Source organism: Aethalodelphis obliquidens, unplaced genomic scaffold (genome assembly GCF_003676395.1).
Source record: "Aethalodelphis obliquidens isolate GAN/ISIS:26980383/991018 unplaced genomic scaffold, ASM367639v1 scaffold89, whole genome shotgun sequence".
Taxonomy (NCBI): Eukaryota; Metazoa; Chordata; class Mammalia; order Artiodactyla; family Delphinidae; genus Aethalodelphis; species Aethalodelphis obliquidens.
Genome location: NW_020838033.1, coordinates 3,975,641 through 3,999,423, shown reverse-complemented (window position 1 = coordinate 3,999,423; position 23,783 = coordinate 3,975,641). Strand labels below are relative to the sequence as shown.

The 23,783-nt window shown below is 38.3% G+C and overlaps 2 protein-coding genes across 5 annotated transcripts in view; one reads left to right on the top strand and one right to left on the bottom strand.

Moving 5' to 3' along the window:
- The window catches only part of FBXL20 (F-box and leucine rich repeat protein 20), a 114,540-nt gene that overhangs the window by 34,728 nt on the left and 56,029 nt on the right, over positions 1-23,783 (top strand). For all 4 annotated transcript variants that reach the window (XM_027094416.1, XM_027094415.1, XM_027094413.1 and 1 more), the window contains exon 2: positions 14,584-14,645. In XM_027094416.1, coding sequence (XP_026950217.1) covers positions 14,584-14,645 — 62 coding nt within the window. The remainder of the gene's footprint in view (positions 1-14,583; positions 14,646-23,783) is intronic.
- LOC113613598 (40S ribosomal protein S27-like) lies at positions 2,526-3,187 on the bottom strand. The gene has a single exon (XM_027094418.1). The coding sequence runs from the start codon at positions 2,843-2,845 to the stop codon at positions 2,591-2,593; it is 255 nt and encodes an 84-aa protein (XP_026950219.1). The 5' UTR covers positions 2,846-3,187; the 3' UTR covers positions 2,526-2,590.

Sequence of the window (23,783 nt, the reverse complement as noted above, 5' to 3'; positions counted from 1 at the left end):
TTTATCTGGCTGTTCATCTGAATCCTTTAAATAAGCTGAGAGGGCTTCCCTGGTGGCGCAGTGGTTAAGAATCCGCCTGGCAATGCAGGGGACACGGGTTTGAGCCCTGGTCGAGGAAGATGCTGCGGAGCAACTAAGCCTGTGCGCCACAACTACTGAACCTGTGCTCTACAGCCCGCGAGCCAGAACTGCTGAACCCCTGAGCCTGTAACCTGAGGACGAAGAGTAGACCCGCTCACCGCAACTAGAGAAAGCCCGCACGCAGCAACAAAGACCCAACGTGGCCAAAAATAAATAAAAATTAAATTAAGTAAATTAAAAATAATAATAATAAACTGAGAGACATACGTTAATGTTTCTCTGAGTTCTGTGTACCACTTCTAGCAAATTAATTGAACCTGAGAAGTGGGTTGCAGGAACCTTTAATTTATAGCCAGTTGGTCAGAAGCACAAAGTAACACCCTGGACTTGCAATTGGTGTCTGAAAGGGGGTAGTCTTGTGGGACTGGGCCTTTCACCTGTGAGATCTGATGCTATCTCCTGGTAGATAGTGTCAGAATTGAGTTAAATTTGTAGGACACCCATTCAGTGTCTGCTAAGAAATCAGGTATTGCTTGGGTGTTGGAAAACACACGTCTGAGTACCATTGTGATCAGGAAAGATACTTGATATGGTTTCTGTCTTACTGATCTTGTTGAAATTTGTATTGTGGCCTAACATATGTTCTGTCTTGGAGAATGTTCTGTGTATGGTTGAGAAGAATGTGTATTTTGCTGCCACTGGATGGACTGTTCTGTGTATGTTTATTAGATCATTTAGTCTGTGATGTTGTTAAAATCTTCTGTTTGCTTATTAATTCTCTGGAAGATCTGTTATTGAGAGTGAGGTGTTAAAATCCCCTGCTACTATTGTATTGCTGTTCGTTTCTCCTTTTAGTTGTTATATTTGCTTTATATATTTAGGTGCTCCAGTGTTGGGTGCATAAATATTTACACTTGTTGTATCTTCTTGATGAATTGGCCCCCTTTATCATTATACAGTGACCTTCTTTGACTCTTGGTTTCTTTATTTCTGTCTTCCTTTAGTGGAACCAGGCTTAATGTCATCTAGTTAAAGCTCCTTCTCAATGGAACAATCTACTCTATGACATCGCTGATATTGGAGAGACTGGCTGACCAGTAATGGGGAGAGCTCACAGCTTTACACAGTTATTTAAGCCAAATCTGTCTTAAACACATTGTCTCCGCTTCTCCTAGGTTGGTTATCTTGAACAGTATAGAGCTACTTGATTGTAAAGGACAATTCTTCAGCTCTTCAATAGCAGCTATAATGTTCTTCCATTGAACATTTTGAGTATTCCTCTTATCTTTACCATCTTCCACAAAACTTAGCTTTAGAACCTCTCAGTATCCTGGGATCCATTTTCTAAATGATATTTAGTTGATTTCCTTTCTCAAATGTGACGTTAGAGTTATTGACAACCACTCAGAATATACAGTAGTTTTGTCCCTTGGTCTGGTCTGCTTTCCATTAGTGTATCCTAAGATACAGTTTTTCTTTTCTTTTAAAATTTGTTACAGGAAGTCACATAAGTAACTCATGATAAACTAAAACTCTGTTTTTTGTGAAACTAGGTTTCTAGTTTCATATTTATATAACTGGTAATTGCTTAATTTTAGTGAGAGATTTAAAAAAAATTTACCCTGTTTAGTTTCCTCATTTTTTAAAATTAATTAATTTATTTATTCATTTTTGGCTGTGTTGGGTCTTCGTTGCTGTGCGTGGGCTTTCTCTAGTTGCGGCGAGCGAGGGCTACTCTTCATTGTGGTGCACGTGATTCTCATTGTGGTGGCTTCTCTTGTTGCGGAGCACGGGCTCTAGGTGCACGGGCTTCAGTAGTTGTCGCTTGCAGGCTCTAGAGTGCAGACTCAGTAGTTGTGGCACACAGGCTTAGTTGCTCCGTGGCATGTGGGATCTTCCCGGACCAGGGCTCGAACCCATGTCCCCTGCATTGGCAGGCGGATTCTTAACCACTGCACCACCAGGGAGGTCCCTAGTTTCCTCTTGATACTGTCCTTTTAAAATCATGTTGAACCCTGATTCTGTTATCCAACGTTATTATTTATCCTAATGAGTTTCATGGTATCCAGAAGTTTAGTAAATATGCTTATGACTGTATTCAAGATATCTAAAACTATTGCATGGGTGTTTTGGCTAACCATGGGAGTTTGACTTTAATACATTTATTTCCTTTCTTTTCAAATAGCACTAACATTATAATAAAAGAATAAAAAGGAGTATAAGATCACAGGCACAAGAATGACAAAAAAAATTTAGAAGATAAAAAAATTAGTAGAATAGTGTTAAATAATTTAGCCAAGTAGAGGGAGGTACACTCTGGGTTGTCTGCAGAGACTAGCAAGCAAGTTTACAAAACCTCCAAAAAGACTCAACACTTGGTAGTAAAAAGTGAAAATATAAGAATGAGGCTTGAGATTAAAAGCAGGTACTGGTTGAAGAAAGTCTTTTTTTTTTAATCCAAAATGTGTTTATTGGGATGGTTTCCCGTTCATCTTGATTCTGGGGGCTTTTAGTGCTGCTTCCGTCTGAAGGAGCATCCTTCGGTAAGCCTTGCTTTTCCTCCTGTGGGCTGGCAGAGGACAGTAGAGCAGCCAACACACAGAACTACTGTTTGTGCATGGCCAAAGACAGTGGTGGTTTTATAGCATCCTGAGCATTTCACATCCATGAAATAGGAATTAGGGCACTGCACCAGGCTCTTCTTCTTGTGTTTCCTCTTCTCCTCTTCTGGAGAGGGACGAAGGAGATCCTTTGAGAGAGGCATGCTCTCATGGGGAGGTCGTCACCGTCGGAAAGGCTGAAGAAATCTTAAATTAAGTGGTTGAATCCTATGTAAACTACTTCTTCCCCCTCTAGGAAACTGGGCATTTTTTTCTTCAAGAAAATGGAGGCTGAGGGTTCTGGATCCAGGAATATCAGATGTATGAAAAGGATAGGGATGTGGAGCCAAAGAATGAACTTACAATAGCTTCTTAATGCCATGAAAAGGAGTGGACAGCCAAGGATAACCTGATAGTTGAGGAAAGCCTCCAAAATGAGAGGCCAGACAAACACATAAAAGAAACAAGGTAGAGAGCAGAGAGGAAAAAACCGTGGGTAGGGCAGAGGGGAAATTATTAATATTAATAAATATTAAATTAAGAGATTAAATATTAATCTCTAAGAAATGAAATGTTGCATCTTCAAAAAACAGAATGGTCTTTTGAAACTCTTTCAATAAATAAGAAATAACTCTTGGAAATAAAAAATGATACCCCCCCAAAAAAAATTAGTGTAAAGATTGGAAGTAAAGTTGAAGCAATTTCCTAGGAATTAGAAAGAAAATATTAAATGAGGAAAATAGGAGACAAATAATTTAAAAAATTAAAGATAGACCAGAAGGTCCAATATTTGACTAATAGGAATTTGAGCAAGAGAGGACAGAGAAAATAGTGGGAGATGATACCAACAGATTTCCAAAGCATTTTCCAAACTGAATCATAGATTTGCAAGTTGAAAGATCTGATAGAATAATAAAAAAGACACAGACCAAGAGGACTGATTATGAAATTTCAGTAAACTGGGGATACAGAGGCTGTACTAAAAGCTTCCAGCAAGAGTAGCTAGAGGTTACATTCAAAGGACTAATCAGAATAGCATTACATATCACAGTAGTAACATAGGAAGACAGAATGCATTAAGCAGTATCTTCAGATATCTTCAGTGGAAAGGATTTCCAGCCTATAATTTTATTCAGTCATATTATCAATCAAATGTGAGTCTAGGATAAAGATATTTTTAGACATGCAAGTGACCAGGATTTCAGTTCTCATGAGCCTTTTTTCCCCCGTAAGTTACTAGTGAATGTACTCTTAAATAGGAAGGGAAAAGAAATCGGGTCCAAGACTCAGAATTCAGTCAAAGAGAAGAGCCAAGGGAGAGCCCAAGGTGACAGCTCTGTACCTAGTCTAGAGAGTCCCCCCACAGAGGGAAGCAGAAGAAAGACCAAAGGGTTCTGGGAAGTTATGGCTCCGGGAAAAAGCAATATCTGGTGTGTTTGAGCATATGGAAAATATTGATAGACATGTGACAGATGCTGGAGCATTTGAGGAAAAGTTAAAAATATATAGAAAGTAGGAAAAATGAGGTTGTCATTAATTTGTAGGGACAAAGAGTACATGGTCCTATTGTTCTGCTGGCTCAGCACTCAGTAGTATCTGTCCAGTATTACATTCACACTCACTCTTTATTTAAACAAAGATTGTCATAAAATTACATAGGGTATGGAGGCTAGAGGTAGAGGTTGAAACTAAATACTTATATTCCTTGGCAGTATGTCAATAGGTAATATCTAAATTTGATAAATCAAGCATATTTAGAAAAACAGAGGTAAATATCAAAAGAATCCCCTAGAAGATTCGATGGAGTATAGGGGTAGGGCGGACCCTACTGTTTTTCCAATGTCCTTTTGTCTTGGTTGAATTTTTATATAAAAATTCAGTTAAGTTATATGGTATATTATAGAGACCTCTTTCTAGATATATATATATCAATTAATAACAGCCAAATATTTAGCTATATCATGCATCCTTTGTTTAGCTCTCTTGTTCATAATAGCCACTGTCTTATTCATATCATGGCCTAGGAAGTCTAATAGATTTCCTTTGTTAATTTGGTATCACTTTTCCTTAATGACTTTCTTACAAAGTTATATCTTCCCTTCCTTTTTAAAGAATCTTTGTTCTGATTTAACATATTGTTTCTTTTGGTTCCTTTTAAATCTAAAATATAATTTCTGGCATGCAGTTAGGGTATCTAGGGTACTGTGTACTTTGTTTCTTACATTATCTAAAACAGGGGAATGCTTTTTCTACAAATAAGTAGCATGGCTGTATTAAAATACCATTGCTTTGGAAATATTTCCATAGCAGTAAGATGATTTAGAATGTGTGTTTGTGAGTGAGTTGTAAAATTACTATCTGACATATGTCTTGGAAAATTCCACAGATTCTGCCAGTTTTCAGTTTCTGGCACATCGACTAGAATTTGTACATGAGGAAGTCAAACCCTACTTCCCTCTGATTTACCACCCGCTCTGGCATTTTGGACTATGAGATTCAGTTAAATGCTTGCTAATCCTGAGTCAGATCCCATCATGGCCTTGTTGTATCTACTAGTAGTTCTTTTGTGTGTATATAGTGTGGTGGAGCTGGGGTAAGTGGAGGAGAAAAGGGGAGGACATATAATTATATTGCCACCTTGACTTTAAAATTCTTTCCTTTCACTTCATAACTTCAAAAGAAGTTTTCAGTAGGGCATGGAAGATTTCCAGGATTGAGCAGTACCCAAAATGAGTCCCAGTCATATCCAGTAGTTCATCAAAGTTCATGGAGTCGTTGGTGCTCTGGAATGTTGCTGTGGATAGTTAAAACTGATTAAGTGGAAGAAATTCTCAACAGAAAACAGAATAAAAGTGTATACTTACTTTAGACTGAGAGCAATGAATTGGTAGTGGATATTGATTTCGGTTAAAGAAACAGAAGTCAGGATAAAAGAAAGCTTGTAATATTGAGTCAGATATTAGAAAGTGTCCATAGCAGAAAGTTTGATCTATTAAGTAATGTATCTGTTTTCTAAATGTATCCCTTCCTTGGTGTTTTTATCTAGGGATTTCTTTCTTAAGATAAATTTAGTCATGATATGGTAATGCACTGACAGCAGTTTGCTTCTAAAAAGCAATTATATTTCTACTAGGGACAAGATGTTGGGTGGAGGAATGACAAACTTACTTTGTTTTAGGTTTATTTAGGCATACAAAAATGTTTTCCTCTTAGATTTTGGCGAGAAATCAGTTGGAAAAACATCTGGTGTTGGTTGAGTGAGGGAATGGCATAATCAGTAAAAACTACTTATAGGAAAAAATCGTTTTAAAAAAATCTCTGCAGCTTCAACTCTGGATTTCTTTATGATGGTTCATTCTTAATCTCTCTCAGAAATTTTCTTCCCACCAAAGATTTTACCTGTGTTGGGCTGCTTCAGTATGTCTCAAATTTTATTCAAATCTATGAAATTTAGATCACGAGTCATGAACTTTTAAAATGTAGAATGTGTTTTCGTAGCTTTTGCTGTCTAACAACCGCTCTAAAACCTAGTGGCTTGAAACAGTTATTCAGTCTGGCACTTCTTCTAGTCACCCAAAAAGGTTGCCCGTGAGGCTGCAGTCCTCTGGTGGCTTGACTGGGACTTGAGTGTCTAAGATGGCCTCATTTACAGTCTGAGACCTTGGTGGCACTGTCAGCTGGTACTCTTTTTCCACAAGGCCTGTCATCATTCACAAGTTTAGCCTGGGCTTTCTTACATGGTGGCAGGAGTGTTTGAAGAAGGTAAAGTTTTGGTTAAGGCTTAGCTTGGAAATTGCAGTGTTATTTTCACCACATTCTTTTGGTCAGATCAAGTCATCATGTGAACTCAAATGCAAAGGGTGGGAAAACAGACTCCACCTATTGAAGGGAGGTGCAGCAAAAGCCCACTGCAAAAGGGTATTGTAGCAAGGAGATAAGATTCTTCAGAGGCCCTTATTATAAGGTTCTACCATGGTCTGCCCTCTGGCTCCAATGGTTCGCATTCTTGTCTCATGCAAATCATTCCCTCCCAAGACATCTGAAAGTCTTATATCCAAAAACAACCTGTATAAATACACAAATAAATAATGGTGAAAACCTGTAACTTGTTATCTGCATTTGATTTAGAGGTAGATGAGGGTCCTCACCTGCAGTTCCTCTTGATCCAGAGACCTGTGAACTAAAAAGAAAAGTTATCTGCCCCATACACTCAACATATACCGTTATTCACAGAGATAGAATAACAGCAGTATACATTCACCCTAAAAAGGGGAAGTAACAGGAGGCATATAGCATATATCAATTCTGAAATATAGCATATATCAATTCTGAAATATAGCAGACGCATTGTCAGGTCACCTACTCCAGGTGAAATGGAACAGGACCCTATGGTCCTTCCCCACCATGTCCTTTGCCTCCTTTTGTCTGTAGAAAAACTTTAGCTAAAGAGTTTAATCAGAGAATTGAGAAAATGCAGAAGCAAAGGAAAACAGTCAAACAAGACCAAATATTGATAGTTCAGTTATTAAACAAATTCAAGGACCTTTAGTTCCTTCTCATGGGCTGTAGGTAATATTCTGTCCTTTGAGCTGTTTTGTAGATATTGCAACCCCCACCAGGTGGAAGAAGTTTACTACATGATGACCAGACTGTAGCCATGGCATGAGCTGCCATAATTCTGAGAACTGGCCTCAAGGAAGTGGGAACAAACCGACCCTGGAACTGAAGATTAACTGTACTTAAAATCAGGATGACGCTGATCAGACCACCGCATGACCAATTTCAAGATGACTGTCAGAGCTGACTATTTGGTTCCTGCATGTAGCCCGCTACCTCCGCCTATACACACCTGAAACTCCCCTTTAAAAGCTCTTGCCCACTGATTGTCAGTGGGGAGTTGGCCTTTGGGCATGAGTCCACCCTCTCCCCTCGTTGCCGGCCTCTGAAATAAAGCAAATTTTACTTTCCACCAACCTTGCCTCTCAAGTATTGGCTTTCGAGCAGCAAGCAGCTGGACCCTACTTTTGGTAACCCAGAAGCAGGAAACGTGCCTTGATTGGGGCCCATTTCTGCTTCCTGGGAATGGTTCCCTAATCCATTGTTCTCTGTGATTCTTGGTACTGCATTATGAGCTCTTAACACTGCTTTCTGAGAGGTCTCTCCTTTTACATAAGAAATATCTTATGAAGCTAAATAGCTTTCTCAGGGTACTTCCTCCCTATAGAAAGTTGGGAACCCAGTGACCTTTTTTCATTTTAAATAGTTTCTGTCCCTTGTTGTACCCAGCAGGTACAACTTCCTTTAAAATTTCTGAAATTTTCTGTGAATCTGGTTTGTGTTATTCCATGTCCCAAAAGCTACATCATTATAACTCTTTAAAGACAGTCCTCTCCTGACTTTGGTTGTGTCTATCTGCTGTGGCATAAGTTCCCTTTAGCTTCTTAGAGGCCATTATGTCTAGTCAAGAGAGTCAGCTAGGTATGGCTTTAAAAGTTTCTGAATTAAAAGACAATTGTATAACCTTTCGTTAGGCAGAGTTCACATGTATGATATTTAGAAGCATGATGTGTTAAAAAAGGATAAATTGGACTATATCAAAATTAAAAATACTTGTTCTTCAAAAGACACCATTAAGAAATAGAAGTCATGACACACAGAATGGGAGAAACTATTTGCAAGTCATGACACACAGAATGGGAGAAACTATTTGCAAGTCATAGAGTAGATAATGAATGTGTATTCAAAATATATAAGGAGCCCCTAAATCTCAATAGTAAGAAGATAAACAACTCAAAAGGGAAAATGATTTGAATACACATTTCACCAGAGAAGTCTTTTGAATGGCTGAAAAGCACGTGAAAAGATGCTCAACAGCATTAGTAATTAGGGAAGTGCAAATTGAAACCACAATGAGATACCACCCCATTAGACTGACTGAAATAAAAAAGGCAACAACAAGGAACGGTAAGATGGGGACAGACTGGAAACCTCGTACATTGCTGGTGGGAATGTAAAATGGTGCAGCTACTCTGGAAAACAATTTAAAAGTTTTAAATAAACTTAACCATAGGACTTCCCTGGTGGCGCAGTGGTTAAGAATCCGCCTGCCAACGCAGGGGATACGGGTTCGAGCCCTGGTCCGGGAAGATCCCACATGCCGCGGAGCAACTAAGCTCGTGTGCCACAACTACTGAGCCTGAGCTCTAGAGCCCGCGAGCCACAACTACTGAGCCCACGTGCCACAACTACTGAAGCTCACATACGTAGAGCCCATGCCCCACAACAAGAGAAGCCACTGCAATGAGAAACCCGCGCGCCACAATGAAGAGTAGCCCCCACTCGCCGCAACTAGAGAAAGCCCATGCGCAACAACGAAGACCCAACGCAGCCATAAATAAATAAATAAATTTATTTTTAAAAAAACCAAAAAACACTTAACCATATGATACAACCCAGAAAATATCCACCTTAGAATTTATCCAAGAGAAATGAGAACATATTTCAACCCAAAGACTTGTATGAGAATGATCATAGCAACATTATTCATAATAGTAAAAAAAATTGTAACAATCCAAATGTCTGTCTGCTAGGAATGAATAAACAAAATATAGAATTCCATACACTGGAATACTATTCAACAATAAAATAGAATGAACAACTGGTACATGCTATAACATAGGTGAACTTAAAAACATGCAGAGGGCTTCCCTGGTGGCTCAGTGGTTGAGAGTCCGCCTGCCGATGCAGGGGACACGGGTTCGTGCCCCGGTCCGGGAAGATCCCACATGCCGCGGAGCGGCTGGGCCCGTGAGCCATGGCCGCTGAGCCTGCGCGTCCGGAGCCTGTGCTCCGCAACGGGAGAGGCCACAGCAGTGAGAGGCCCGCATACCGCAAAAAACAAAACAAAACAAAACAAAAACATGCAGAATAAAAAAAGATGCAAAAGATGACATATTTTATGATTCCATTTTTTTTTAATGCCCAGAAGGGAAAATCTACAGAGACAGAAAGCAGATAAGTGGTTGCTTGAGGTTGGGGATCAGCACAGGGATTGATTATAAATGGGCATAAAGGATATTTTTGGGGTGATGGAAATTCATCAAAACTGAATCGTAGTGATGGTTACACAGCTTTATAAATTTACTAAAAATTATTGAAGCGTATAATTAAAACCAGTGAATTTTACGATATTTGCATTATGCCATAATAAAGCTGCTAAAATTGCTGTATACAGCTGAAATCCCGTGATGGTGAAAACTTAGGAATTATTACAACTTTTTTTTTTTTAAACAAGAAATGTATCATATCCCTTGAAATAAATGGGCCATAAGTTGAATCTTCAAACTTTTTTCCTCAGGTATTTTAATCGTTATTTTTGTAATGTAGTCAGTCTGTTGCTGTGTTGATGTCATTTGCATGTTATTTGCTGAATTTAGAGTAACATTCAGTTTATTAAATTTCTTTCTTCCTCCCCTCCCCTCCTCTTCCCTCCCCGCCTGAGATACAAAGTGAAAAAACCATGGAAACCTGCTGGGAATTTACAGTCAAAAAGTATTTCCTGATCTATTTAGTAAAAATGACATTCATTGGTTGAGGAATTTCTAGGCATTGTGTTGCTTACCGACTATACTGGGTTGAACTAAACAGACAAGGCCCCTTTCCTCTCAGAGTTTACACTCTGATGTAATGGACACATCATCCTAGAGGAAGGAGTAAAGAAGGGGCACACTCTCTCTCATTAAGGATCCTCCTGATACCACACACATCACTTTTTCTTACATTCCATTGGCCAGAACGTAATGAGAAATAAAGTCTTCTTTCCACACAGCCATGGGGTAGCTAAACATTGGGAATTCTGTTACTCTAGATGAGTAGAGAGGATATGAGGGGATACTAGTATTCTATGCCAAAATACATATATTAACTTTTGTATTTCTTCCATAATGCTTGAATAACATAGGTCAGACCTTTTAATTTCCGTTTTTGGAGTTGGTAGCTATACTTTAATCAGCAGGGGTCACTGTTGCGAAAGTATTTCTTTTCCTGTTTCCTTTGTTCAACCCATCTGCATTTCCCACCCAGATCCTGTATTTAAAGCCTCTTGAATTGGTTTCCTGTGTCTTTTTTGTGTGCTAAGCATTTAAGTTTACTATGTTAGTAAACTAATACCCAGAATGTGCCAAAGATTTAAAAACTGATCAGAAAGGCTAAAATAATAGCCAAAAAAAAAAATGCTTCTTACTCTTCAGGAACTCTATGTTGTAATTACAGTTTGCAACAAGTGGTTTCACAGTTATATTTCTCAGCTAGGTTATTTATAGAAAAACGATTACAGTTTTATACAAAACAACAATAAATGCTAATGTATGACAAAACAAATCACTTAGTTTTTTAAAAACCTGAATATTTAAGAATGTCCTATCCCTGTAAGACGGGGGGCTGTTTCAGTGTCTGTTTTTGTTTGTTTAGGGGGTGATGTCCTACCTTGAAAGAAATAATCGAGAGAGAACAATGTAGTTGTTCTCATGTTCCCCCCCACAATATCCTTGTAATTTTTTGTGGATAGATTATTAAAATATATAATAATCTATCCACACATTAATATGAAACCAGATAACCTAAGAATGTCAAATGTTTGAACAGTGACTTTCTCTACGATTATATCTAAAACCTTCACAAATTTGTTATAATTCATTATATCCTTGATATAATTGGATTTGACACCCTTTATATTTTGTATGAGAAACCTAGAGTTTGGATTCAGCTGAAATAGTAAGATATCTAAAACATGTATTCTATTGCTTCTGTGAAAGATTTATTTTACAAACAATACCATGGGGACTTCCTTGGTGGCACAGTGGTTAAGAATCCGCCTGCCAGTGCAGGGGACACAGGTTCAACCCCTGGTCCAGGAAGATCCCACATGCCCTGGAGCAACTAAGCCTGTGTGCCACAAGTACTGAGCCCACGTGCTACAACTACTGAAGCCTGCACACCCAGAGCCCTTGCTCCGCAACAAGAGAAGACACCGCAGTGAGAAGGCCATGCACCGCAATGAAGGGTAGCCCCCACTCGTCACAACAAGAGAAAAGCCCATGCGCAGCAACAAAGACCCAATGTAGCCAAAAAATTAAACAAACAAACAAAAAAACCCAATACCGTGAACTGGAGCAGAAACCATTTGGGTTTCCTAGAAAACATCTAAAATTAATGTGTGTCTACCTCTAGGATTATTTTCTAAGCTCCATTGCTATGTTACTTCAAATAATAAAATATTCTGATTATGTGTTATAACTGTAATTTCTTAAGTCCTGAGATTCTCAATCTATTTTATCTGTTCCATTGGTTCTCAAACTTTAGGAAGCATCAGTATCACCTGGAGGTCTTGTTAAACTACAAATTGCCCGTCTTTCCCTCCACCACCCCTGGCATCCTGTTTCTGATGCTATAGGTCTGGAGTACAGCCCAAGAATTTGCATTTCTAACAAGGTTCTGTTTGATGCTGATGCTGTTAGTCAGGTGACCATGGTTTGTGAACCACTGATCTTTTTCTTGCAGACTTGGAGTAGGATACATATATGCAGAAGGAATTGGAGGGAAATATAAGTCTGGACAGATATCCTATACACATGATGTTTCCCAGATACTCCCAGGACACTGTCTATTCCTTTTTTTCTTTTCTCTTTTCATATACCTCGTGTTCTTACAGAGACAACATGTGGTCTATTTAGAGTGACTTAGGGGAAAAAATTGCTGCTGGGTGTGACTTTTTTTTTTAATAAATAAATAAATTTATTTATTTATTTTTGGCTGAGATGGGTCTTTGTTGCTGTGCGTGGGCTTTCTCTAGTTGTGGTGAGTGGGGGCTACTCTTCGTTGCGGTGCGCAGGCTTCTCATTGCAGTGGCTTCTCGTTGCGGAACAGGGGCTGTAGGCATGTGGGCTTCAGTAGTTGTGGCACGTGGGCTCAGTAGTTGGTGGTGCATGGGCTTATTTGCTCTGCGGCATGTGGGATCTTCCCGGACCAGGGCTCGAACCCATATCTCCTGCATTGGCAGGCGGATTCTTAACCACTGCACCACCAGGGAAGCCCCTGGATGTGATTTTTGTTCCTTTTTGTATCTAGAATTGCACAAATCATGTGAACAACACATAACAGGTTTATATTTTTTATCAATTTAATTACCCTGTATATTCAAGTGAGCAAAGTGCCTTGGTGGGTGAGGTACGTAGCATTCAATTAAATACTTTGAATATACAAGATAAAGAGCTTAGTATTTCTAGTATAAAAATGATTATCTTTTATATTTTGTGGATTTGAGTTGGGCATAGTCTAGTATATTGGGTGCTTAGCTTAGTGATATTGTTTTATACTTACTAACTTGATTTTTCCCCAAGATCTCAAGCTTAAGATATATGTTGTGTGCTAAGAAGTCCCCCAGGCAGGTCTCAATTTTGGATACATTAGCTGTCTTTGCTAATGTTATTTATGTCATCATAAATAATATAATGTTATAATGTTATCAACAAATAACATTGTTATTTATGTCATCAACCCTAGATTATTCAGGGTATACTTTATAACTACTTCATGCATTCTTTCCTATAAGTGTACCTGAAGAAGAATGATCTTAATGGTGTAGAGTCTTAGAAACCGTGGAATTTGAGAACTTGTTTAGGAGGAAATGTGATGGCTTCATTTTGAAAGTCTGCCTTACAGAAAAGGGATATGATTTTTTCTTAATACCTTCCATTAATGGGTAGAGAATTTAGGGAAGCAGATTATTCTTTGATGTCAGGCAATTTCCAAAAACATGTAATTGTCAGGCAGCATTACTTTTATTTTAACATAGTGTGTTTGTTGCACTGAAACTTGGTAGATTATCCAACTTTCCATCAGCAAGTCCTGTAGCTTCTTTAAAAATCCTTTTGTCTACTTTTTTTATTTTCCACTTCCACCACCCCTGTAATCTTACCTGCATCATCTTTTACTTGAACTATAATTTTAATATATTTCTAGCTTATCTCCTTGATGCCAGTCCAAAATTAGTATTTGCTTATTTCTGTGTTCTTCATTGTAGAGCAGGGGCTCCTTAAGTACAGAGATAACATCTTACTGTTTTTGTATTTCATTGCCTAGAAAAGTGCCTAACACAGGGTGTTCAGTAAATGTTCATTGTATGAAGTCAAGAGGCATCTATGTAATACCTAATAGCAGGGACTGAACATATTCCTCTCAGCTTCAGTGACATGTGTATTGTTTTTAGTTGCTTTTTATTGGATATATAGATATTTGGTTTTTTTATGTAGCTTACTAGACGGCTCTGTTAAAAGTACCCATTATGAGTTATTTCATTAATTTGTTAAATGATCCTGCATTCATCCAGAATGCATGTGGTGGTGGTTATGAGGCATTATTACTCTTCTGCATGATATATAAAACTTGAAAGAGAACATTTCCTATCCTAGGTTTCTGAACATCTCTGTGAACAAATAAATGTGAGTTAGATTTGGAGAATAACCTTACCTTAATGGCATTTTTAAATGGTCACTCTGTACTGATATGCAAATAAACCTTTTGTAACTCAGTTTCCTTATATGTACAATGAAGATTAAGGGTAGTATGAAGATTCAGTACACTAATACATAAAATACACTTAAAATAGCATCTGGCACATAATGTCATCCTTCTGACTGCTATTAGTTCATTTTTTTCTAAAAACAGGGAACAAATTAAATGTCTCAGACATTTTTTAGCCTAAAGAGTTTCTGAAAATATGACTTTGGCTTATAACACCCACTGTACTTATTCACCTCTCTCCTAAGAGGATTACCTCTAAACTGTTGAGTTGAACATAATAAAATGTTAAGTGACACTTGACACAATGATTTTGTTTTTGCAGATGTTCTCAAATAGTGATGAAGCTGTAATTAATAAAAAACTTCCCAAAGAACTCCTATTACGGTAAGTCTAACTTTATGCTGTTTTTGTGTGTGTGTGTGTATCATATTTGCCTGTTTAAAAAAATTTTAGACTTGTTGCTAATTTTCATATATGTATAGGATCTGGATTATGTAGATTTTAAAATTTATTGATTCTTTTGTTAAACAATCTTATTCTAGGGGTTATAGCCTTTTAAAAATTAAAAAGACAAGTTATTTGACACTTTGCTCTGTTAGACTTATGATTTTACCATCCTTATTTTTAATGTGTAGAAACTACATTTGGGATCACTTGTAACATAAAACACACAGCTCCCAATTTATATACCTCTGACTTAGGAATCACCTGGGAAGAAACAGGCATCCAGGGAAGTTATTTTCAGTGCCCATTATTTGGGCACATAATCATACCATTCTTTGTTCACTTTTGTAGAATATCATGACTGAGAAAGGCACATTCTCTTTGCAAATGTTAGAAGTTAACAAGATACTGTGCTCGGGACATTTTTTTCTTGCTCATAGCTGCTACTGCAGTCTAGCCCATAACCAGCCCAGTCCCTGCTTCAGGGTGAAAAATTCTGCACTAGTGCTGGTAAAGAGTATTCCTGGCATTCCTAAGTATTTGCATGCTGAGTCCTCCACTAGATTGCAAGATCCATGGAAGCAGGGACAAAATCCTATAAATCTTTACGTAGGACTTACACTTTGAAGATGCTAAGAAAAAGGAACTGAATTGAACTTGGAATGAATGTTTTCTGTGAAAGCAAAACATACATATGTGCTGGTTGACTATAGTGTAAAGAACCTCGTAGACTACCCAGAACCATTGGAAAAATGTATCCTGAATATCTTGGGTATCCCTCAAATTTCAGCGAAATTTTAGCCATCTTAAAGAAAGATATTGTTAAAACAGGTTATGTTCTTCACTGTTACCATAAACTGAGTACACTAAGACTAAGACACACTTATTTTCAATATTAAGCGTTATTTTGTACTGCAGTAGTTTACCTTGAGACTCAGAAAGATATATGGAAGTTATTTGACTCTTTGGTAACTGGCTGCATCCTGTTGTGGTTATATTTTTATATTTTATTAGAGTTTTTCTGTTTTTGCCATGAAACTAAAATTCCTTACTGTGGCCTACAAGACCTCTCATGATATGGCAGGGGAATAACATGATCTGGTGTATATTTTTAAAGAATTAGTCTGGGTACTATGTTCCAACCAGATTGGGGGATTGGAATGGAAAGCAACAAGAAAACTTTTAAAGAAATCCAGGCAAGAGATGAGGGTAACACAGATAACATGTTCTGTAATTTTTGCACTGCATTGCCTGCCCTGGCCCTTTCTAGCTTTAGTCACTGTTTCTTTCTCTTTTCCCCTCCCTTCCCCTCCTTCCTTCCTTTTTGAGATATAAATTGACGTATAATCTATTAGTTTCAGGTATACAACGTAATGATTCAATATTTGTATATATTGCAAAATGGGGGCTTCCCTGGCAGTCCAGTGGTTAAGACTCCATGCTTCTACTGCAGGGGCACGGGTTTGATCCCTGGTCGGGCAACTAAGATCCTGTATGCCATGTGGTGCAGCCAAAAAAAAAAGATATATTGCAAAATGATCACAACAATAAATCTAGTTAATATCCATCACCACAGGACTTCCCTGGCAGTCCAGTGGTTAAGACTTCGCCTTCCAAGGCAGGGGGTGTGGGTTCGATCCCTGTCGGGGAGCTAAGATCCCACATGCCTCGTGGCCAAAAAAACCAAAACATAAAACAGAAGCAACATTATAATAAATTCAATAATGACTTTAAAATTGGTCCACATCAAAAAAAGAAATCTAAAAAAAAAAGAAAGGGACTTCCCTGGTGGCACAGTGATTAAGAATCCACCTGCCGGGCTTCCCCGGTGGCGCAGAGGTTGAGAGTCCGCCTGCCGATGCAGGGGACAAGGGTTCGTGCCCCGGTCCAGGAAGATCCCACATGCCATGGAGCGGCTGGGCCCATGAGCCATGGCCGTTGAGCCTGCGCGTCTGGACCCTGTGCTCCACAGGGGGAGAGGCCACAACAGGGAGAGGCCCGCGTACCGCAAAAAAAAAAGAATCCACCTGCCAATGCAGGGGACATGGGTTCAAGCCCTGGCCCAGGAAGATCCCACATGCAGTGGAGTAGCTAACCCCGTGCGCCACAACTATGGAGCCTGCGCTCTAGAGCCCGTGAGCCACAGCTACTGAGCCTGCATGCCACAACTACTGAAGCCCATGCACCTAAAGCCCATGCTCCGCAATAAGAGAAGCCACCGCAATGAGAAGCCTGTGCGCCGCGATGAAGAGTCGCCCCCGCTCACCGCAACTAGAGAAAGCCTGCGCACAGCAATGAAGACCCAATGCAGCCAAAAAAATAAATAAAGAAACAAAAATTTATGAAAAGAAAAGAAAAATATCTATCACCACACACAGTTATAAAATTTTTTTTCTTGTGATGGGAACTTTTAAGATCTACTCTCTTAGCAACTTTCCAAACGTATGTTACAGTATTAACTATAGTCACAAGCTGTATATTACATCCTGAGGACTTATTTATAAATAACTGGAAGTTATGTGTAACTTTTGGCCACCTTTACCTATTTCACCCACCCCCCACCTCTGGAAACCACCAGTATGTTCTCTGTATCTGTGAGTTCCATTTTTTGTTTTTTTGTTGTTTTTAAGATCCCACATAAAATGGGATCATACAGTATGTGTCTTTCTCTCTCTGACTTACTTCATGTAGCATAATGCCTTCAAGGTTCATTCATGTTGTGGCATATGGCAAGATTTCTTTCTTTTTTAGAGCCGAATAATATTCCATTGTGTGTATGTATACGTATATATATACACACATATACATTCACACACATATCTCACATTTTTTTAATCCATTCATCCACCAGTGGACACTTAGGTTGCTTCCATGTCTTGACTATTATAAATAATGCTGCAACGAATATGGGGGATGCAGATATCTTCTCAAATTAGGGTTTTTGTTTCCTTCAGATAAATACCCAGAAGTAGAATTGCTGGATTACATGGTAGTTCTATCTTTACTTTTTTAAAGAACCTCATACTGTTTTCAGTAATGGCTATACCAATTTACATTCCCACCAACAGTGTATGAGGGTTCTCTTTTCTCCACATCCTCACCAACACTTGTTATTTCTTGTCTTTTTGATAATTGCCATTCTGACTGGAATGAGGTGATATGTCATTATGGTTTTGATTTAGTTGCTGTTTTGACTTTACTCTAGTACCTGTTGATGAGCTGTAAGGTCTATAGTTGCCAAAACAGGTGGTATTTTGGGGAAGATTGGATAAAGAGGAATTTCTGTATCAACCAGTTTTTGTTACCACAAACAACTCCTAAATCTCAGTGGCTTTTTCTTACCATTACATGAAGCTATGGGTTAGCTGAGGCTCTCTTTCAGGCAATGGGTCAACTTTTTGTTTAAACCATTTAAGCCAAATAGGAAAGAGGCTTTTGTGGTATCTTTGAAATTACACTAAACAGATAACAATAGTTTAGTGTAACTATTAATAAATTCTATCCAGGGCATTTGTAATTTTTTGAAATTCGTTGAATGTAATATTTCCTTAAGAACTTTGAATACCTTGATAAATATCTTGTGGGGAGACATGTGTTGTTAGACCTGTGTTATCTTGTGGGGAGATATGTGTTGTTACAAGACTATGTGTTGTTACTCATTTTTGTCCACTAATTTTAGCATTCATTGCTGTTACCTGAAACAGTTACCACTGTTATGTTTGCCAAAGTTTTATATTTCTATAATTCTTCCTGCATATAAATTCTATTTCTATTATTCTAATTAATAATAATTAGACTTCTACTGTAAGGAAGAGACTTCAATTACATTTACTTATTTATTCAGTTATTTATAACAGTATAAACTCATGGATATTTGTTTTATTTTATGAATTATATTGTTACTATCATGACTTATTGTTCAGCCTTTTTATGTCTTCTGAATTTGTGTGTGTGTGTGTGTGTGTGTGTGTGTGTGTGTGTGTTCGGAATTTCATACCATGTCTGTGTATTAGCTATTTTATTTTATTTTTTTTAATATTGTAACAAATTCAATAAAGACTTTTTAAAACTATGTATTTATTTGGTTGCACCGGGTCTTAGTTGTGGCTCATGGGCTCCTTAGTTGCAGCACGTGGGCTCCTTAGTTGCGGCTCACCGGCTCATTAGTTGTGGCATGCATGTGGGATCTAGTTCCTTGACCAGGGATTGAACCGGGGCCCCCCTGCATTGGGAGCATGGAGTCTTATTCACTGTGCCACCAGGGAAGTCCCTGTATTAGCTATTTTAAAAAATACAGATTAATAAGTAGCATAGAATATTTGGTTTGATTAGATTTTAAGTTACATGTTAACATTATTTGATCCACCATATATCAATCTACAAGCAGAAAAGTTGTGTTACTAGGGCTGTACTATTTTCTTGCAAACCCAGAGCCACAACCAAGTTACCAATGAATTAAGGAAGTGTTCTTATTTTTTCTTAACTGTAACTTACTTTACCTTACTAATTTTTCTCCTTCCTTTTTGAAACAAAGTTTATTAGTAATGCTCTAGCAAGCTGGAATCCACTGCTTGCATAATGTGAAATTCAGTTAGCAGGATTGACAGTACTTCCTTTGAGAGAAGAACCATATGCATTTATTTAGAAGTACCTCTTGAAAAATGAATGTCAGTGTTTATAAGATAGAGACTCTTATGTGTTTTCCAAGAGCTAATGTAAAGTGAAATTACATTACATTCATTAAAGTGAAATGCAAAGTGAATCTTTGTTTCTCGAAGATTCCTTCTGAGGATGATATTGATAACTGATAATAATGTGAGTGGTAAGACTGCTTGAGCCCACACATGCCCTTTTGGCTATAAAACAAAGTGCAGTTTCAGAATGAGGATTATCATTGCTTATAAGAATCTGAAACTTTTTTCATTAATTTTTCAACTCTTGGGGTGTTGGGTCATAATTGTCATGCAATATGTAATACGTACGTGTGAGTTGGTAGATGAACTTTCTGAACTTAGATGGAAAGAATGAATTGGCTGGGATTTTTTGTCTAAACGAGATAATCATGCTGTGTTGGGGGTCCCCAAGACTACTCCTAGGTTTGGTGTTTTACTGGGAGGACTCAAGGCTATGAGCATATAGTCATACTCATGGGTATGATTTATTACAGGGAAAAGATACAGAGTAAAATTAGCAAAAGGAAAAGGCACATGGAGTGAAATAGAGAGGAAACCCGGTGTAGGCTTATGAGTCCTTTCCCAGTGGAGTCACACAGGATGTGCTTAATTCCTCCAGAAATAAGTTATAACAAAAAAAGTAAAATGTTGTCTACCAGGGAAGCTTATCAGGGAATAGTGGGAACCCTCCCCAATCCAAATTCTCAAATGCCATCCAAGGGTCAGCACTGCAAGCAGCCCTTTCTAATAAGGATAGGCCTGCTATGTGAACTCTTTTCTGTACACATGCTATCTTATTTTCTCTTCCAGGAAGCTTACAACATTGATGCTATCTAGTAGATTTTCATTCAGTGTATTTGCCAGGAATTTAGGGCAGATAGGGGTTTGTGTGTTTTCTTACTTTTAAAGGCACATAATGATGAAGAACATGGACTCTGGAATCTGAACACCTGGATTCTGTCATTTACTGTCTGTAAATTGAGGATTTTAGTACCTACCTCTTAGAGTTATCCTAAGGATCAAAAGGGTTGATAAATGTAAAGTGCTTATTAGAAGAGTGCCTGGCACATAGGAAGTGCAATAAAAATGTTATGTATATTACTATTGATTTCTATTTTTTACTCATAGACCATAAAATGATGTGATTAGATGCTAAGACTGCCAAAAGTGATCATCTGTCAACTTTAAGGTGCATTGGCAGATGTTCCTGAATGAAAGAACAGAAAACCAATATTGCTCTTACTGAGCATTTAGTTTTCTAGCCTTCTCAATTGTCCAGAACAAATCAAAGAAACAGGAAGCAAGCTGGAAGAACAAATGTGCATTTTACTCAGCGGATGCATGCCAGCCATTTCTCAGGCCCCATGTACTCCTTTTCTTTTTTTCTTCTTTAGACACAGTTATTACGAATTTGATCATGAATAGCAGTACGTAAAAATGGGATCAGAAGAGTTACGTTAATAGAGGGTCCACTGAGTTTTAAGAAGTAGCAATCTGATAGTAAGGGAGAATATATAAAAACTAATTTTAAAAACAAAAGCAGGGGATTTCCCTGGTGGTCCAGTGGTTAAGACTGCACGCTTCCAGTGCAGGGGGCACCTGGTCGGGGCTCTAAGATCCTGCATGCCCCATGGTGCTGCTAACAAAAAAAAGAGAAAGGAGAAAAAGAAAAAAAACAAACCAACAAACAAGTAGGATTGAGAACAGAGCAGTGGATCCCAGGTGGGAAGGGGTGGTGGGGAGGGCGAAAGGTGTAAAGGGGGTCAGCTGTATGGTGGATGGATGGAAAATAAATTTTTGGTGGTGAGCTTGTTATAGGGTATACAGAAGTAGAAATATAATGTTGTACACATGAAGCTTATACAGTGTTATAAATCAGTGTTATTTCAATTAAAAATAAATAGTAACATTCAAAACCAATACAGTACAGGGTTGCTTATTTAATGAGGAGACGTTTTAGTCGCTTAGTTACCCATGAGGATTTCACTGTATAGGATGACAAGTGATTTTCTTTATGAAAGCTATGCAATATCAAGAAATAATTAAATTATATTCCCTTAAACCTTTTGGGGAGGAAGTGGCTCAAGTGATAAATTTAATTAAATACCAAGAAAAATAAGTCAATACATCTTGTTCTTTACTGATTTTTAACACAGTAGTTACATATATGACTATAAACGTATATTTAGGCTGGTTTTTTCCTATGCCATGTATGCATGATGCATTTTCATTTGAGCTTGCTACTGCAATTAATCGATATGTTTTCTTGGTGAGAGAATTTTGCATTAGCAGAATGGCACAGTTTAAAAATTACTACAGACCTCATTCTTGTACTTTGTATTCCTTCAACTTTCTTTCTTTTAAAGAATTTGTATTTGTAGAGCGGTTTTAGGTTTACAATAAAATGAGAAGAAGGAGCTGAGATTTCTCACGTACCCCCAGCCTCACACATGCATAAACCCCCCACCCCCAGTATCAACATAACCCACCAGAATGGCATTTTTTTTTTGCCGAGGATGAACCTATGTTAACACGTCATAATTATCTAAAGTCCATAGTTTACCTTAGGGTTCACTCTTGGTGTTGTAGATTCCATGGGTTTGTACAAATGTGTAATAATATATCCATCATTACAATATCATACGTAGTATTTTTACTGCCCTAAAAATCCTTCACGCTCTGCCTATTCATCTCTCTCCCTTTTGATCTCCATAGTTTTGCTTTTTCCAAAATGTTACATAGTTGGAATTTCTTTCAACCTTACTATAGGAGCAAACATGCAGTGTACCAGGCATTATGTTAGATATAGAAATAAACAGGAGTCGTTGTCCTCAGAAGCTCAGCGAGTAGTAGAAAACACCAACAAGAAAATAATCAATATAAAGCTATAATGGAGGTTTGCCTAGACCATTACAGCAAGCTCACATGTAGGACTTTACAACCAACCTTGGAGAGTTCAGAAGATGCTTTCAAGGAAATGAGACATGAGTTGAGTCGTAAAGGGGTAAGTAGTGATTAACTGGACAGAGAAGAAGAGTGAGGGAGAAGAACATTTCAAATGTGAGATTATTGTTTCCCCTTTGTGGACAGAGGCAAAGGGTCTTTGATTCAGCTATACTACAAGATTTGAGGCTCAATCTCTTCTGCGTAATACACAGTATTGTAGTTTAGGATTTTTTTCTCCTAAGGTTTGCCTGGCAAGCAAACTGTCATTTGTGATACTGTTTATATTGGAGAATTTACAAACTTTGCACATACAGTCCATTAGTAAATTGGATGCTGCCTGTGTATAGAACTTCATCTCCTCCCTGGTTTGCGTGTTTCTTCATAATTGCCATTTGCTTTTTTTTTTTGGCTGTGCCACACGGCATACAGGATCTTAGTTCCCCAACCAGGGATCGAACCTGTGCCCCCTTCAGTGGAAGCGTGGAGTCCTAACCACTGGGCCGCCAGGGAAGTCCCACAATTTGCTATTTTAATATTTCCAAGCCTTACACTTCATTGCCTGGAGGAGCAACAACAACAAAATATTCTGAGGAGTAAATTGGATGTTTTATTTTAGGTCTGTCAGGGAGAGACTTCAGCTCTTGTTTGGCTCCAGATTTTCTTAGCCAGTAGCAACTCCTGTGCTGCCTTGATAGCATGGTAGTGATGGGCTATTAATAAGATTAGACACACTGCCTTTGTTTAGGTCGTGTATATATGTGGACACACAGAGCTGTTTGTGTTTTGAGACTAAGAGCCACCTGGCCATGCGAAGATACTATTTTTTTTCTAAGTCCTTTTTGTCTTCCTATCATTAAACATCCTAATACTGTGAACTCCCACCAGGCTCAGCTTGATATTGTGAAGCTAGTTTTTGTTTTTTGGGAGGTTTTTTTGGCTGCATTGGGTCTTTACGATGGCTTCTCTTTGTTGTGGAGCACGGGCTATAGGTGCGCAGGCTTCAGTATTTGTTCTATCCCATTTTTTCCTTTATTTTTTAATGTCAATATAGACTCATGGATTCCTACTTTATTCAGTGTGTTTTAATCCCATTTGGGTTATCCTTGTTTTCTGCTCAGAATGTTTCAGACTTAGCCAGTGGGAGCCCCTACAGTTATATTCTGTGTTCTTGGAATATGCCCCATCATTGTTTGAATATATCCTCGTTTTTTTGTTTGTTTGTTTTTGTTTTGTTTTTTGCGGTATGCGGGCCTCTCACTGTTGTGGCCTCTCCCGTTGCAGAGCACAGGCTCCGGACGTGCAGGCTCAGCGGCCATGGCTCACGGGCCCAGCCGCTCCACTATCCTTGTTTTTTGACACAAGATATTCTAGGACCTTCTTGTACTTCTCCTGACCCAGTCCTGGAATCAGACATTTTTGCAAGGAGCTCAGGGATGTTTTTTAGTGGAGAATGGTATTT

Coding starts and splice junctions, on each gene's coding strand:
- LOC113613598 (XM_027094418.1), bottom strand. CDS start 2,845: ATGCCTCTCTCAAAGGATCTCCTTCGTCCCTCTCCAGAAGAGGAGAAG.